Genomic DNA, 16845 nt, shown 5'->3' with positions numbered 1-16845 from the left:
CTGTCTGTGTTCGAGAAATCTTGTTTAGCTGGAAACACTTCTTTGATGTGTTTAGCTGGAAATCTTTGATGTGTTTAGCTGGAAATCTTGTTTAGCTGGAAACACTTCTTTGATGTGTTTAGCTGGAAATCTTGTTTTGCTGTAAGAAGAAGAAGAAGAAGAAGAAGAAGAAGAAGAAGAGACACTGAAACCTGAAAGCAAAGCCAAGCAGGAAGGTCAATTTCCATGGTCCATGTTTCAATCATTGGATACACGGAAGAGATGCCCTGCATCACATGCAGCCCCACATGCTCTTGTTCTCCTCCAAAATGTGGAGCTAAACCTAACTCAATCATTAGACTGCTTGTGTATGTTAGTATATGATCGATGATCATGGCACTGTGCTTACTCAAAGACTATTATTCCTTGTGCAGTGGTTATGCTGCAGAAACTACATTAAATTAGTTCCATTGGTTAGGTAGATTGCATTTTCAGAAGCTCATATAATTAATTAGCAACAGTTTTGGGGAAATACCAATTTATCTATCATATAGGTTAAAAGGCTCGAAGTCATTAATGACTGACAATAATCATCATACCTTATCAAGATCAAAAACTAATTAAATAGTTTACATAATCTTATCTTATGCTAACTAGTAAGAAAGCCCATAGATTAGGTATAGAAGAAACTCATCAGCTCACGTTAAGAGGGGGGGACTTACTACACACTTAGTTATATAACTTACACTACTGTCTTCTCCCCTTCGTTGACTTAAGCATCGGAGGGACCGCACCAAGCAACCCTTGATGCTAACCTATCATGTAGCATCGCCAATCGTCGAAGGACACCAGGATGACCTAGCCTCGATGAGAAATTTTGCAACTAGGAAGATACCAGTCCACCTACCCAACCAATCTAAACCGGATCCTCACCAATAGAACGGCTTCCGACTAAACAGCCTATGCGGTCTCACCTCACTATATTTCCCATGTCAGTCGGGAAGAGGCACCCGATGAGCATGCACATTCGATGGTGGACTAACTATGCCAACTCATCAGTCGGCGGTACTCATGACACCATTATTCTAACGCTAGAGAAAGGGTCGAATGTCGTAGGTGCACCATCCTATCGCTCTTCCTAGTGAATATTTTGTAGAGAAATCTAAGGGCCACATCACATGATTAGTGGAAGAACAAAAAACAAAAACCCCAAATTTCCCTAAAGATGTTCATCATCATGCGAAGATAGATACGTAAAAAATCATGAAACTTAAATCCACATGTAAGATAGTTGTGTTTTACTTAAAGAGGTCGTATATCCCTGAATCCATGCAGATTTGTAGGAGAGGACGAAGGAGGTCAAGTATACTCCTCTCTAGTAGTAATCCACATAGTAGAGTTGTGACGACGCTACTCAAATCACTACTAAAAAATTCACACCTACTATCAGAGGAGGAGGAGGTGAGAGGAGAATAGGAGGTGGCAACCAATAAGCCTCTGGCCTATGGGTCTTTGGTTTTCTTCTATTTATAGAGGTCTCATGTCTATTTAACCATAACGGATCCTGCCCTATTGGGTATTGGATCTTCATCCAACTACCCAAGTTTTTTAGATTAGTAGATCTCTATCTAATAATCTCTTATTGGCTTTTATTGGATCTTATCCATAGGATCCAATAATTCAGGGCTTATTAGATATCCAATAAGATATGAAATCTGACGGATATCTCATATCTGAACCTCTATTATCGCAATGTCTACCATATGTGTATGACTCATTAAGCCCAATATCGAGTTGGTCATGAGTCATATTTGTCAGAACTCCTGACTCAGTGAATTATTATCTTTATAATAATTCACTCGACTCATCAATTGCAGACGTATTATGCCACTATATCGTAGTGCCCATTCGATACATGAGAATCCAATCCATTGGACACATATATCCTTAATTACCATGTATTTATAGTCCCTCATCAATATAATACCCCAAATATTGTATATCAGGTATGGTACCGTTAGGCCCATAGAGTTTCTACTCGAGTCTTGCTCTAATTGGATTCTCTTAGATAACTTTTTCTCTCAATCCGAATGGCCCTGGCCAAGTATTTGTCTGAGTAAGAATACATGAGATATTCCTTTCATGACATTGAGAGTAGATGGTCGATCCTCTATTAATACTCAATAATCCTTGTAATGTTGGTTGTCACTCCCACTGACCGATTGTGATAGATTTAGAACTTTCAGACCTATAAGTTCGGTATCAAAGAGTAGAGTACTCATACATGACATTATTGATGTCTCAAGTCTAAGGACCAGATACACCACTAGAACAATGAAATCATTGTCTAATAATAACATTTCGTGAGTGGATCAATCAGTGAACTTATTCTCCAATGAGCACATGCACTATATCCCTAGTGTCCTCACACGAGCAGCTATAAAACCAGCTATCTCCATTATATGGACAAGTATACAATACACTAGTATATCCAGTTATCTCGATATTCCTCTCAAGTAACCTATGACCAAGATTATTTAGGGTATGTGTTTAAACGTGAATCGGTCTTATTATCATGATCTCATCACGATCCGATTCTCATTATATAGATCCATGAACATCACAATATATATGTATATATATGTAACAAGCAATATAAAGTGATAAAATGCTAAATAATATAATAAAAAAAAGTATTATGTCACACATGTCATCACTCACGTGATTGGCTTGTAGGGCACCTATGACTAGGACGCTTTAGATAAGGAGAGCCCTTGCTCCCTTTTCCAATATGTAAAGACGAGCCTCACGCTTACCTTGTAAGAAGCACCACTCAAGCTTTGACATCAGGGGGTCATGTATTTATGGCTTTGTACTCCTACCGCACCCATAGTAATGTCGCCCTATGACCCCTTCAAGCCAGCACCCAACCTCCCCAACTTGTGGAAGAGCCAAAGCCAGACCCAAGACAACTCCCTAGAGGACGTTCCAATGATAGCTGAGGCTTAGGGGCTCCTACCCTACGAAGTAGTAAGGTAAATCAAGGAAAAAAGATTCCAAACATGCTTGACCCTGCTCAAGAATCATTTCAAGGGTGAACAATACATTTTAAAGAGATTTTCATTAAACTAGACTAAAAGAGTTGTAAAAGCGGGTACCATCACAAAGGAGATGTTATAAAGTGGGAGGTAACAAAAAATAAAAAAGGGTCACCAGGGCCCAACTACATTAGGCTAGAGGAGACATCAAGCGATCGTCTAATGGAACCTTCGCAGGAGTAGGCATTTTGACGTTCGAGGGAAGATTCGCATAAGGATCCATGCCGACCTTGAGTTCGAGGTACCTTGCCTTGAAGCGACCAGTGGCGATTTGGTACTCGAATTCATATGCAGCTTGGTTGGAGCACCAAAGGCCACATCAGAACCCCTCGGATTCCTTGTAAAAGGCCATGAGCCTCCTCTCTCGCTCGAAGGCCTAGTTCTTCTCCTCCTCCCAGGCCCCTTTGGCCTCCTCAATTGCTAGACGAGCATCCACTAGCTTGTCAGAGTTGGCCGACAACTACTCCCTCATCTACCTACCCTCCTCAATGGCCTTGCCCAATTACTAGCAAGCATCTTTTAACTTCCAGCATAAGACTTTGACCTGCTCCTCAGCCTCCGCCATACTCTTTATAGCCTCGTCTTCAACGACAACCGTTGCATCCCGAGCCTCCTTCATTCGTGCCTCGACTTCTTTAGCATGGCGGATGGCCAGGCCCAAATCCAAGGACAATTCGAAGGTCTCAACCTCTCCCTCCTGCATACCTCTATGAGGCACTGCTTCACCTCCTCGACTTGAAGGCGGGTTGGAGTCAGTTGTGAGGATAACTCTACAATCGGAGCCTCCACCGCACTCCTCTCTTCTTCAGGCCGCTTAGCTTAGGCCCATAGGGTGGAGTTGGCCTGGAAGTGTCATCATGTAGTGATAGTATCATACAAAGGCAACGGTAAGGTGGTTAAAGAGGAAGACCAAAGAAAATAATAGATATGCCCAAGGAAAGGGCTTGACTAAGATTTCATTGCGAGAATAAATGTTAGCTAGTACCTCTGGTGGGCAATGGTATGTCAGGCCAGCTAGGACAGAGCTAAGCGACCCCTAATAGTAAGTGGCAACTAGCCCAACCTCCTTCCATAGCTATTGGTCCTCAGTCAGCCCCACCTAGCATGGCTTTATGGGGGCGCTTGGGGTCAAGGTCATGTAGTCGGTTACAGTAATAGCGAACGATCCGAATGTGATAAAGCTCCAATCTATCGAAGGATCAGTAGAGGGAGGCGGCATAGGTATAACCTATGGACCTTTGGTGGCGTCATCCTCCTAAGGGGCGAAGGGCTCCATAGCCGCCTTCTCAAATGGTGACACCACTATAGGTGGACCCAAATATGGGCCCGAAGAAGCTACACAAGGATCCTCCCTCACTAGAGATAGTTACGAGATAGAGCCCACTTCAATGGATGGCTCCATATATGGAGCCACGACCCTAGGAGATGGAGCAATGTAGGATTAATAAAAAAGTAGATTTATATCAAATCGCATACGACGATTGGGAGCGAAAAGCTTGTCAAATCCAAAACTACATAAAACGCGAGACAATCTCACTTAAGGCATATATCTCTGATTGCAAATCACAGTCCGTGGATGAAGGAGATCTCTCGTTCTTCTCTCTAGCGGTGATTCACACGATGGATGAAGCGACAACACACCTTCTCTCACAATGTATTCTTTCCTTGCTTTCGTGCACCACCACCAACGCGGCAGGGGGCAGTCTTCTTGCTGCCCTCTTGCACTAGAGAGGGGGCAGTCAGTTGTGAAAGAAGAATGGGAGAAGTTAGGGAGGTGGCAGTTAAGGGGTCTAGCCTTATAACCCTTTTAGTCCTATATCTATTTTTATAGAGAGCTACTACCGTTAACTCTAATGGATCATACCTTATTGGATATTGGATCTTCATCCAATTTTCCTAGCATATTGGATATTGAATCATCATTCAATTTTCCCTGGCTTAATAAAAATTGGATCTTTATCCAATTATTCACTCTGAGCTCTTACTGTGTCTCACCCAATAGATCTAATAAAATAGGGACTTATAGGATATCATATATCTAATCCTCTATTCGTCATGTCATTCACCACATTTGTGTGACTCTCTAGGCCTAATATCGAGTTGGCTATGAGTTGTGTCTCTCAGAACTTCTTCTGATTCAGTGAATTATCATCCAATAATAATTCACTCAACTTATCAATTTTGGACGTACTAGGCCACTACGTCATAGTCCCCAAATTATATAGGAGAATCTAATATATTGAACTTGTCTACCTTTAGTTACTATGTATATATAGTCCTTCATCCATCTAATATCCCAGAGATCGTATATTGGGTATGATGCTATCAAGTCCATATAGAATCTACTCGAGCTTTACTTTAATTAGATTCTCCCAAAGAACTCATTATCTCTCAATCCGAATGACCCTAGCTAAGGATTTGCTTGAGCAAGAATATATGAGACATTCTTTTCATAGCATCAAGAGTGGATGATCCTCTATTGACATTCAATTGCCCTCGTAAGATTGGCTAATACTCCCAATAACTAGCTATGTTAGATTTGAAACTTCTAGATCTATAAATCCAGTATCAAAGAGTGGAATACTCATACAAGACATCCTTAATATCTCAATTCTAAGGATCAAATACATAACTAGGACTATGGAACCATTGTTTAATGATGATGTATTATTAATCATCTAGCATTCCGTGAGTGGATCATTCAATGAATTCATTCTCCAATGAGTACCTGCACTATATACCTAGTGTCCCCACACAAACAACTATGAGACCAGTTGACTTTATCATATGAACGAGTATATAGTAAACTGGTCTATCCGGCTATCTCGATGTCCCTCTCGAGTAACCTATGAGTAGAAACATTTAGAGTGTATTTATAGGCGAGTTGGTCTCATTATCATGATCTCATCATGATCTAATTCCCATTGCATAAATCCATTAACATCATAATATATTAATCAAGTAATATAAAGTGAGAAAATATAATAATAATAATAATAATAACCAAAAAGACTACGTATGTCATATGTGTCATCACTCACATGATTGATTTGTAGGATACTTGTAACTAATAAGAGCTACCTAAGTGACACATGATTGGATGAGCCTTTAGGATAGTGTTTAGGACTGGTTCGTTACCTTATTCTATAGTAATATCATATAGGCATTTGTGGAGACTTTTGATCGTAATCGGCTACCTTGGACCATTTGTCACATCACCGTTCAGAGCTTATGAATTCTGTATTTATAATTTGTATTGTCTATCAAGTGTTTACTAAAATAATTACTTATAGGATCCTGAGTTAAATGTTTCCTCTAATCCGTCTTTTATTTTGTATGTCCTTGAGAGATCACAAGAGGTTTCGATAAGATTAACCATTTATAGACAAATATACAAAGAGTGTCATACGACTTAAAGGTAAAATCAGTTAAGTATGTAATAAGATTATTTATATTTTAATATTATAGGATTATGATAAGTGATAAAAATATAATGATATGGTTGAGACTTCAATACCTTAGTGTTATATGAGTAACACTTCGATACCATATAGTCGATATGACAACACTAGCATATGAGCCTCGTAATCAAACTCTCCACTATTTGATTGGTGTCATGTGATATAGTCAATTTATCATGTTCTAGATTGAATGCTCCACAAGGATTAAATCAGATGAGATATATCATTTTTTTTTATAATTAATATTTATTATAAAAATAATAAAATTTGAACTTCACTCTCATTAGTGATGTTTTCCACTCCACTCAATTAAAATCGATTAGATCTAAATAACTCCAATCAATTCAGACAATCAAAATTTGACATTAAAACGATCAATCAAAATCTGATTTTACAAGAGTGGATGGGACATCCCTACACCTACGTTAAGGATTGGGACTAGCATAAATATAGGGCGTTTATGATCCATGAGCTCATCATGGATTGGGACACTAGGAGGAAGATAGATATTTGTGCCTCCTCTTCGTCTTTTTTTTTAATTATTATTTCTTATAGAAGATTAATTGGTACATAGGATGAATTCAAACTCGGAAAGCAAATAAGAAGAAAGCATCGAGAACAACACGACACAATCCACACATCAATCAATCAATCCACCGAAGCATCAGTGGAGATGAAGCTAAACATGACCAAGTCCCTCGTCCTCCCCTTGGACACCATCGACTTCCTCAGCACCCCTTCCCTCACAAACCCCGCCTTCTCCAGCACTCTCTGAGACCCCTTGTTGTCCACGTCCACCAGCGCCTCCACCCGCTCCAACCCCTCCACCTCCTGGAACACGGATCGGACCGCCATCTTCACCGCCGCCGTCGCGTAGCCTCGGCCCCAGTGGGCGGTCGCCAGCACGTAGCCCAGCTCCCCCTTGCAGCAGTCGCAGCCGACGCCCAGCTCCACCGACAGGGCGCCGATGGGCCGCCCGCCGAGGCATATGGCCCTGAACCACGGGTGGGGGAGCACCGTCTCCCGCATGTACCGGCGGAGGTCCTCCTTGTCGGTGTAGCTGTCCCACCGGCAGAAGGCGGTCACCCTGTCGTCGGACGCCCACACCATGTAGTCGTCGAGGTCCGAGAGGTCGAACCGGCGCAGGGTAATCTCCCTCTCCTCCGCCATCTTGGCTCTTGCAATCCGACAAGCTAGCTTGTCGCTTTATAGGCTTCTTGTGGTTGACTTTTTTGACTGTTAAAAATCTAGCCCTCATAGACCCTTCTAGAAACCCAGAAACCCACTAACCTAACCTAACCTAGGGGATCACTAATTTGAAATTAACTATAATCCAATGATAAATTTATAACTATAATCCAAAAATATGAATCTATATTACTTCAAACACCAGACTCCTCGATCAAAACAGCGAGAGATCTGGAGACCAAGCCACCCTTATTCCCTTGGAAAAGTTTGCTAAATAAATAGTTCACAAACAACGTAAAATTTCTCAAAGCAACGATAAGATAATTACATTTCCTTAAAAGATGAGCCTACTTTCTTTGACCGATTCAACGGAAGGGATAAAGATTGGTCAGTGGTTGACCCCAAGACTAGTCCAATTGCTTGAGGAACAAGTCATTTGGGGGTCAGTGGTTGACCCCATGCCAACCAAAACAACATGGCCGTGGACCCACCTGTTGTTTCTTAGTCTTTTTTTTTTTGCCAAATAAACTTTAAAATCTCAAAATTATTAGATATCAATCGCCGCTGAGAGACTAACAAGTAATATTTGCACAAAACGACTAAAAAGATCAAATTTTAAGATGGAAAACAAAAAAAAATCTATAACACCAAAATAATTAGAAATGAATGAAGCATAATCATGCTGATCAAATTTAAGATAGAAAAATATACTCGATGCTCACGAAATTTACAAGATAGAGAATTACTCTAAAATATCAAAATAATTAGAAAATCACCCTGGTAAGAAGATCACCGTGCTGAAAGACTGCTAGATATAATTTAAGATGGAAAAACGATTATAAATCTCACTCACGTGTCCATCAAATTTAAAATACAAAAAGTGACTCTATAATCCCAAGATGATTAGAAATAAGCATGTCAGAAACTTACCATGCCGAGAAGACTAAAAAAAACATTATCTATTGCAAGAAATCAATGATAGAAAAATAGTCCCAGGTTAAAAACTCAAAATAACAACAACATAGTGCTCATCAAATTTAAGACAAGAAATTACTCTAAAAATATCAAAATAATTATAACTCAGAATATGAGAAGATCACTATGCTGACAGACTAAAAAAATAATATGTATCTACAAATAAAAGAGCAATGAATTAGCTATCACTCGTCTGTTAGATTCCAGGAATCTCATTTAACAGAAGAGCAATGAATAGCTATGACTCGTCTGAGCACAGGTTTATATGTAACTTTAAGAGAAGTATAAATATTTTTCTTACTCGCAGAAATTGAAAGGGGAGTCATCTCAACTGAAAGGTTGCCTTGGTTTGCTGGACAGGGACAATCAGGTCAGCAGAACATAGAAAATTCTGGAATTTTTTTCTTAATGAACGTACATTGATGCACTGAGAATCTTCATTGCTTGCTCTGCATTCTTCAGTCCTTTAATTTCCTTGAAGGATGAAGATCTCCTGTAGACAGAGTTTGATAGTGATGAATAATGGGGCAAAATTCTCAAAATGGACACATGAAGCACCTCATGTGGAGGATAAGTCATCTGCAAATGTGGTGACTTGAGTCTGGAAAACCCTGAACACTAAGTTCTTGAAACATATTCCAAATTGAATATTGTAAATCTCTAAAATGTTGACATGAAGCAGTCAATAGCAACTAAATTTTTGAAAAAAAGGGATAAAAGAATAACCAAAGACAAAATCCAAGTATTTAGCTATGACAGAGAACACTTGATAGAGGATGTCTCCCTGGAAAACACAAAACTTACTGGTCTCTGAAAGTCCAAACTTTTTGATCAGCAGGAGTTTATGATAAGAACTTAATCCAGCACCATAAGTACACCATGCTGATAAACTAAAAAAGGATAAAATTAAAAACTAAAAATAAAATTCACTAGGAGGGCTTGAACATCAAATTTAAGACAGAAAATTACTCTAAAATATTAAAATCATTAGAAATCAGAATGTGAGAAGATAGCCAGAAAAAACTCAGAAAAGGCTAAAATTGAAAATCAAATATAATAACAATTCGCTAGAAGGAGGTCTTGAACCTCCGACCTTATGGTTAACAGCCACACGCTCTAACCAACTGAGCTATTCCAGCTCGTTGTTAAATTGGTGACACTAGTTTCTTATCTAAGTTATTGTTCCCCGAACACCATACAACACATGTTACTAGAGTGGAGGCTGAACCATTTGGTAGAGGATCTGCAGAATTTAAACTAAGTGACTTCCATATCACACAAATTTGAACTGAAATGATGAACAAAGCTATTCCAAGCAAGCACCTTATATCTGCCTATTCAGAAGGTAAAGCATTCTAGTGCTGGTTACCATCATTTAGAGTCCAAGAATCTCATTTAAGAGAAGACGAATAGCTATAACTGATCGTAAACACAGGCTTATATGTATGTTCAAGAGAAGTATATATATTTCCTCACTTACAGAGACGGAAAGAGGGGTCATCTCAACCGAAAGGTTAGCCTGGTTTGCGCGAGAGGATCAATCATAATCATGCATGATGTACCGAGAATCTTCAATGCTTGATCTATGTTCTTTAGTGTTTAAGTTCTTACGAGGATAAAGATCACCTACAGACAGTTTGATGTTGTGATGAATAATGGGGCAACATTAAAGTGGAAACATGAAGTACCTTATTTGGAAGATAAATTATCTGCAAATATAGCGAGTGAGTCTTGAAAACCCAGAAATTATGTTCTTGAAACACATTCCAAATGGAAGCTCCCCCGGGTTTCAACCTACCACAATATTGAACATTGTGAATCCATAAAATGGTGACCTGAAACAGTCAATGGCAACTAAACTTTAACAAAAGGATAAAAGAATAACCATAGACAAAACCCGAAGTATTCAGCTACGGCAAACAATACTTGACAGATGGTGTCTCCGTGAAAACACAGAACTTATTTCTGAAGTTCCAAACTTTTTGACCAGCAGTAGTTTATGCAAACTTAATCCAACACCTTAAATACTGTGCCAAGTAAACTTTGGAATACTTATGTTGTCTGGAGACAACTGGAACAGGCTACTATCACCAAACAATTCATACTATCAACATCAAAGAAATAGAAGAAGCTATTAGTGCCTACCAATCTCATTTTCTATAAGCTGAATAGTGGCAATGAGATTTCTACGGACATTAAACTGTTATGTAAACATTAGAACAAGGACAGCAAGAAGCTACTTACAAACGACAGCCACCCAGACTTTCAAGCTTCCATATTGAATGGTCAGTGCTTCTTGCAATATCACTAAATAACTTGATCCAATATAGAATTGCCTATACTGAAGAATTGCATAGCTTAAGAATCATATCTTCAAAAACTCTTCCAATGTCACCAGTCTGCAGAATGTCAACACTGAAAAAACTGATTCTTCTGGAAAAACTTAGTCATATCATCCATGGCACTACAAGGGTGAACAATGAAGGCATTTTTGATGTACTTCCTTGATGAGATAGCATATAAAATATTTCTTAAGAAAAGCTAATTAACTACTTTTCTGAATATGGATGCTATTTGAGGATCCTTCTGTACAGATCCTCATAAAAAAAATACAGCAGACTAAAAGCTAATAAATTAGTGCATGAAAAACATCAAACATTCATTAATATGCAAGCTAATAGACCTAAGAACATGCTCCAAGCAACATTAGAAATCTAAAACAATTAACCTAAGCTCCGTATTCATACTGATGGCAGGTACAACAAATGATTATATGAGTAAGCTTACAAGATCAAGCATGTTTTTTCCTATCAGCAAAAGAAAATTTTAGAACAAGACCAGTGGAAAACTTTAGAACAAGCATGTTTTAATGAAGAGTAAGGAAAAGACTGAAAAAGGGCAAGTGGATAATGAGTTAAATGTGTAGCAGAAAGAATATCTCACCATATAATTTGCTGCCAATAATACTGCAGACAGAATTAATAAGAAGACACAAGAAAGTGATTTAGGTCACCATGCAATTATCACCTAGGCAATAGGATATTTCTTCAAACAAAGAGGGAACACATAATTTTCAATTTCTACCTTTTTATTCCTTGAGAGGGAATCCTGAGGAAAGCAAGAGGGAGAAATTAATGATACAAATATGATTAGAGTTGTTCTGGTGAAACGTTGGAAATTCTCTTTCAAAGAAGCATGGAATAGTAAAATAAGATCCACTTGCAATGATTATTATATCATGATATTGGAATACCATAACTGAAGAATCTAATAAGAGGCAGAGACATGGGCATGTGGATGCATATCTAACAAGCTTTGTAGGTGTAGATGCAAGAGACAATCTAACATTATCAATATGTGAGACTTTGAACAAAACCGAGAGGTAACAAAGATCATATCATACAAGAAATGTTGCAACTCATACATTACAAACAAATGATGTCAAAGAGGAACAAGAGAATCCCAAAGGTTTCATGTTTTGTAATACCATACATGTGAATAAGTGATTCGTTAATAAAGTGTGGAACATAATTATACAGAATGAGTAGCAAATTGTGAACATCAGAGACATTAGAATCGGTTTGAGCCATGACCTAGGAAGTTCGCAATGAAGTCCTCCGCTGCCCTCCATTCCTTTATTACAAGAATCAAAAGCAAAGAAAGATAAGCATTGCTGAGCAACGATCGTGGAAAGGACCGATTTCATGTAGCCGGCGCCATTTACGATCAATGATAGACGCATCAAATTGTATCGAAATGACCTAAGATATAATGATAGACGCATCAAATCAAAAGCAATGAAGTCCTCCGCTGCCCTCTCTCTCTCTCTCTCTCTCATATCCATCACCTTAGCCGATGGAGGAAGCTTTTGGACCACAATTGAACCTGAATCCAGAATCGGCGACTAGCATCAATCTTGGGCGAAAAGAGGAGCGAGATTAGGGTTTATGAGGGAGCTCACGACGAATCGCCGCCACTGGAGAGGCGATGCGGATCCTAGAGACTCCTCCACGGTGGGTATGAAGGCTACCTCGAACCAATCATTCGCCATTGGAGAGAGGAAGTTACCCCTCGTTGAGGTCCAGCGAGAGAGGGGGCGGGAAAGAGAGAATACAACCGGAAAAGAAGACGAGGGTTATCAGAAGATAAAAAAGAGGGTTGAGGCGGGAAGTCAAACGAGGGAGTGGTCTTTGAGATTCGTGCTTGATGCCGCTCCAGCTAAGATCACAACTTTGCTATCGAAAGTTTAAATTAATTTCTATGTTTAATTAAGCTTTTTTTTCCATCTCATCTTTCACTCGTATAAGTGTACAAAATAAGGCTTAGCTAATGAAGTGATCGATGATCATGATAACAAGAACGACAACTATGATTGAGATAATTGATGACGATTGCCACGATGATCATGATTGCTTTGTGGCATGACAACCGGTGATGGTGATGATAAATGATTGTAATGATGATAACAATAAATAAAATATTTTTTTATATAAATAAATAACTATGACAATGATTGATCGATCGGTTACATCCATCCATCCATCATTAACTTTCTACAGCAAATATATAAAACTACTAAAAGATGTTTCATAGCAAGAAACGTCATATTGCTATAAAAAATAAAAATAAAAAAAAAATAATCCACATTCATGTATAGAAATATACAATTGAAATAGATTGAGGTGTTCTATACTATAATAATACCTGATATAAGGAGGTGTTCCATTTGTATGCTTGAAGCTTGGAACCACATCAGAGATAAAAAGAGAGGACTGTTTACATATAACTGGCACAAAATGTATGCCAAGAGACTGACTGACGTCAATACATGATTATTTGTTTCTTTTGCCAGAAAAATTCATGGAGAAAAGCTTTACAACTTTCACCTTCTCTCCAGCTTGCACATTCAGTGAAAGTAGATGCTAGCAGACAGTCAATATCACCAATTTTGCAGTGCTCTACTATCAGCATTGACTGTAAGATAATTTTGGATGTGATTGAGAAGATATGGAGGATGGGAAAAGCTTATCAGATTGGCTTCAGCTGCATTAGGAAAGATGGTCCTGCCCATTTTTAAATAATATATTATTCATGAAAAAAGAATACTTTTCCTTTATATATAAGCCATAGAAGGTGTCGGCCAAATGAAATATGTATAAGAATTGTAGCCAAACAAGAATAAAGAGAACCACTGTGTCTACTTCCTGTCTTACAATCATTAGTTTGGTCATACTAAACTTCAAAGATGTAGCTTCTTCTTCTTCTTCTTTTTTTTTATAATTTTGAACCCTAATAGACTCAAAGATGCAACTTCAATTGGATCTATCACTAAATTGAGCCAAACCCATTAATTGTCAATAGAAGACTTCTCAATATTTTTTTTTTAACTTGAAAACATAAAGGCTGGATTGTAAGAAAAGAAGATGAAAATGTATTATATGATTATGAGAAAAATGCATTCATTATTTTTAAATTAGAAATGAGCACTTGAGAAGATAGATCTGCTAAAAAACTGAAAAAATAAAAAATAAAAATTTGTTACAAGAAATTAATGACAGAAAATAGTCCCATGTTAAAATCTCAAAATGACTAAAAAAGAGCATCATGAAAGATAATAATGCTAAAAAAATTAACATACAAAAATACATTATAATCCAAAAGAAAGTAGAAATGACCAAATCAGAAGATCACCATGCTAAGAGACTAAAAGATAACACTGGCTAGAAGAAATTTATGATAGAAAAATAGTCCCAAGTTAAAATCACAGAGTGCTCATCAAATTTAAGACATAAATGAACAACGTATAATCATACTCTGTATTTAAAGAGCCTAATAAAAGATGATCATGCTCAACAAATTTAATATAGAAATGACTAATGAGCATAGTAAAAGATAATCATGCTCGTCAAATTTAAGATAGAAATGAGCAAAATAAAAGATAATCATACTCTATATCCCAAAATAAACAGAAATGAATATAACATAATCAAGCTAATCAAATTTAAGATAGAACTCTAAGATACCAAAATAATTAGAAATCAACATGTGAGAAGATTACCATGCTGAAAGGCTGCTAGAAATAATTTAATGTAGAAATCTCACTTGCAGGAGGCTGCCAAATCTGCATCAAATGTAAAATAGAAAAATATTCTATAATAAATAAATAATTAGAAATGAGCATGACAGAAGATCACCATCCTGAAAAGACTAAGATATATCTGTTAGAAGCAATTAATGCTAGAAAATAGTCCCAGGTTAAAATGACTAAAAATAAGCATTAAAAAACATAATAATGTTTATCAAATTTGAGAGATAAAGTTGCCTTAAAATATAAAAAAAAAAATTAGAAATCAGAGACTCAAAATAATATTTGTTCAAAAGGACAAAAAAAAATGGAAGAGCAGTATTCGATGGAAGACTAAACATAATATTTATTTCTAAAAGTAATAAAAAAAAAACATTCGCTAGAAGGAGGGCTTGAACCTCCGACCTTGTGGTTAACAGCCACACGCTCTAACCAACTGAGCTATTCCAGCTTATTGATAAAGATGATATTAATAAATTTTTACACATTTTCTATATGTCAAAGTCTTGATCCCCATATATTAGATTCCAGTAATCTTATTTAAGAGAAGAATAGCTACCACTGATCCTGAGCAAAGGTTCATATGCAACTTCAGGAGAAGTATAAATATTTGTTTACTTGCAGATAACTGAAAGGTTAACCTGGTTTGCTGGACAGGAACAATCACAATCATACATTGATGCACTGAGTCTTGAATGCTTGTTCCAAATTCTTCAGTGTTTAGTTTCGTAACACCTGTAGACAGTTAAATATAATTTTAAATGGACACATGAAGTACCTTACTGTAACATAAATTATCTGCAAATGAGGCAACTGAGTCTGGAAAATTCTGAACATTAAGTTCTTTTTCAAATGGAATCTCCCTCAGGTTTGGACATATGACAATATTGAACATTGTGAGTCCTTAAAACGGTGACCTGAATCAATCAACGGCAACTAAACTTTAGAAGAAAGGATAAAAGAATAACCAAAGACAAAAACCCAAGTATGCTATGGCAGACAACACTTGATAGAGGATGCTTCCATGGAATGCACAAAACTTACTTGGTTCTGAAGGTCCGATAATTTTGACCAGCAGTAGTTTATGATAAGAACTGAATGCAGCACCAAAAATACTCTGCCAAGAAAACCTTGGAATACTTGTTGCATTGTCTGCAGACAATTAGAATAGGCCACTATCACCAAACAGTTCATCCAATCAACATTGATGCAAATAGAAGAAGCTACTAGCGCCTACCAATCTCATTTTCCATAAGCTGAAAAATAGTGGCAATGAATCCTACTAACTTAGTACATAAAAAACATCAAACATTCATTAATATGCAAGCTAATAGGCCTAAGTACATGTTCCAAGCAACATTATTAGTTTAAACAATCAACTAAAGCTTTTCAGTTGACATGCAGGAGCATACAACAGCAAAATGCTGGACAAATCCAGCACAAATAAGAGCAGCATTTACAAGTCTAACTTCTCGTTAAGAACTGTGGATGACATAATTCCCATATTCATACTGATGGCAGGTACAACAAATGATTATGTGAGTGAGCTTACAAGCTCAAGCATGGGTTTGCCTACAACAAAAGAAAATTTATGAACAAAGGTCTGGTAGCAGAGTGGTGAAGAATATAAGAAGACTGAATAAGACTAACGGACAATGAGTTAAATACATAGCAGGAGACATCTCTCACCATATAATTTTCTCCCATAAATAGTGCCGATGGATTAAGTAAGAAGACACAACAAGTGATTCATGTGCCCAGGCAATTATCACCTATGAAGTAAGATATTTCTTTGAACAATTAGGGAAAATGTCACTTTTAATTCTTAAGCTGAATTCATTGCATAATCAATGGATAGTGCCTACTCTGACATCAAAAAAGTTTCTGAACCTGAAAGAGAGTTTCTTTTAATGCTCTTATTTGATAATAGTAGTAATAATATTGTTAACAATGACAACAACAATGGCGATAATGAACACTTCTCCATTCATTGTCTTAAAGTGAAAATCTATATCCCGATAGGTCTGAGATGAGTAAAAATAAAGTAGTCAATGTAAAA

At 37.4% G+C, this 16845-nt stretch overlaps 1 protein-coding gene and 2 non-coding genes across 3 annotated transcripts; all 3 read right to left on the bottom strand.

Annotated features, from left to right (window-relative positions):
- Window positions 1-7035: 7035 nt before the first annotated feature.
- On the bottom strand, window positions 7036-7791 carry LOC135679818 (uncharacterized). The gene has a single exon (XM_065193802.1). The coding sequence runs from the start codon at window positions 7706-7708 to the stop codon at window positions 7187-7189; it is 522 nt and encodes a 173-aa protein (XP_065049874.1). The 5' UTR covers window positions 7709-7791; the 3' UTR covers window positions 7036-7186.
- Window positions 7792-9766: 1975 nt separating this feature from the next.
- TRNAN-GUU (transfer RNA asparagine (anticodon GUU)) lies at window positions 9767-9840 on the bottom strand. Its single transcript has one exon. It is a non-coding gene; the product is annotated as a tRNA-Asn (tRNA).
- Window positions 9841-15163: 5323 nt separating this feature from the next.
- TRNAN-GUU (transfer RNA asparagine (anticodon GUU)) lies at window positions 15164-15237 on the bottom strand. Its single transcript has one exon. It is a non-coding gene; the product is annotated as a tRNA-Asn (tRNA).
- Between the last annotated feature and the right edge of the window lie 1608 nt (window positions 15238-16845).

Source organism: Musa acuminata, chromosome BXJ1-7 (assembly GCF_036884655.1).
Source record: "Musa acuminata AAA Group cultivar baxijiao chromosome BXJ1-7, Cavendish_Baxijiao_AAA, whole genome shotgun sequence".
Lineage (NCBI taxonomy): Eukaryota > Viridiplantae > Streptophyta > Magnoliopsida > Zingiberales > Musaceae > Musa > Musa acuminata.
This window is presented reverse-complemented; position numbering and strand designations above follow the sequence as displayed.

Excerpts from the sequence above, each read along its gene's own strand:
- LOC135679818 (XM_065193802.1), bottom strand. The coding sequence starts at position 7,708 with ATGGCGGAGGAGAGGGAGATTACCCTGCGCCGGTTCGACCTCTCGGAC.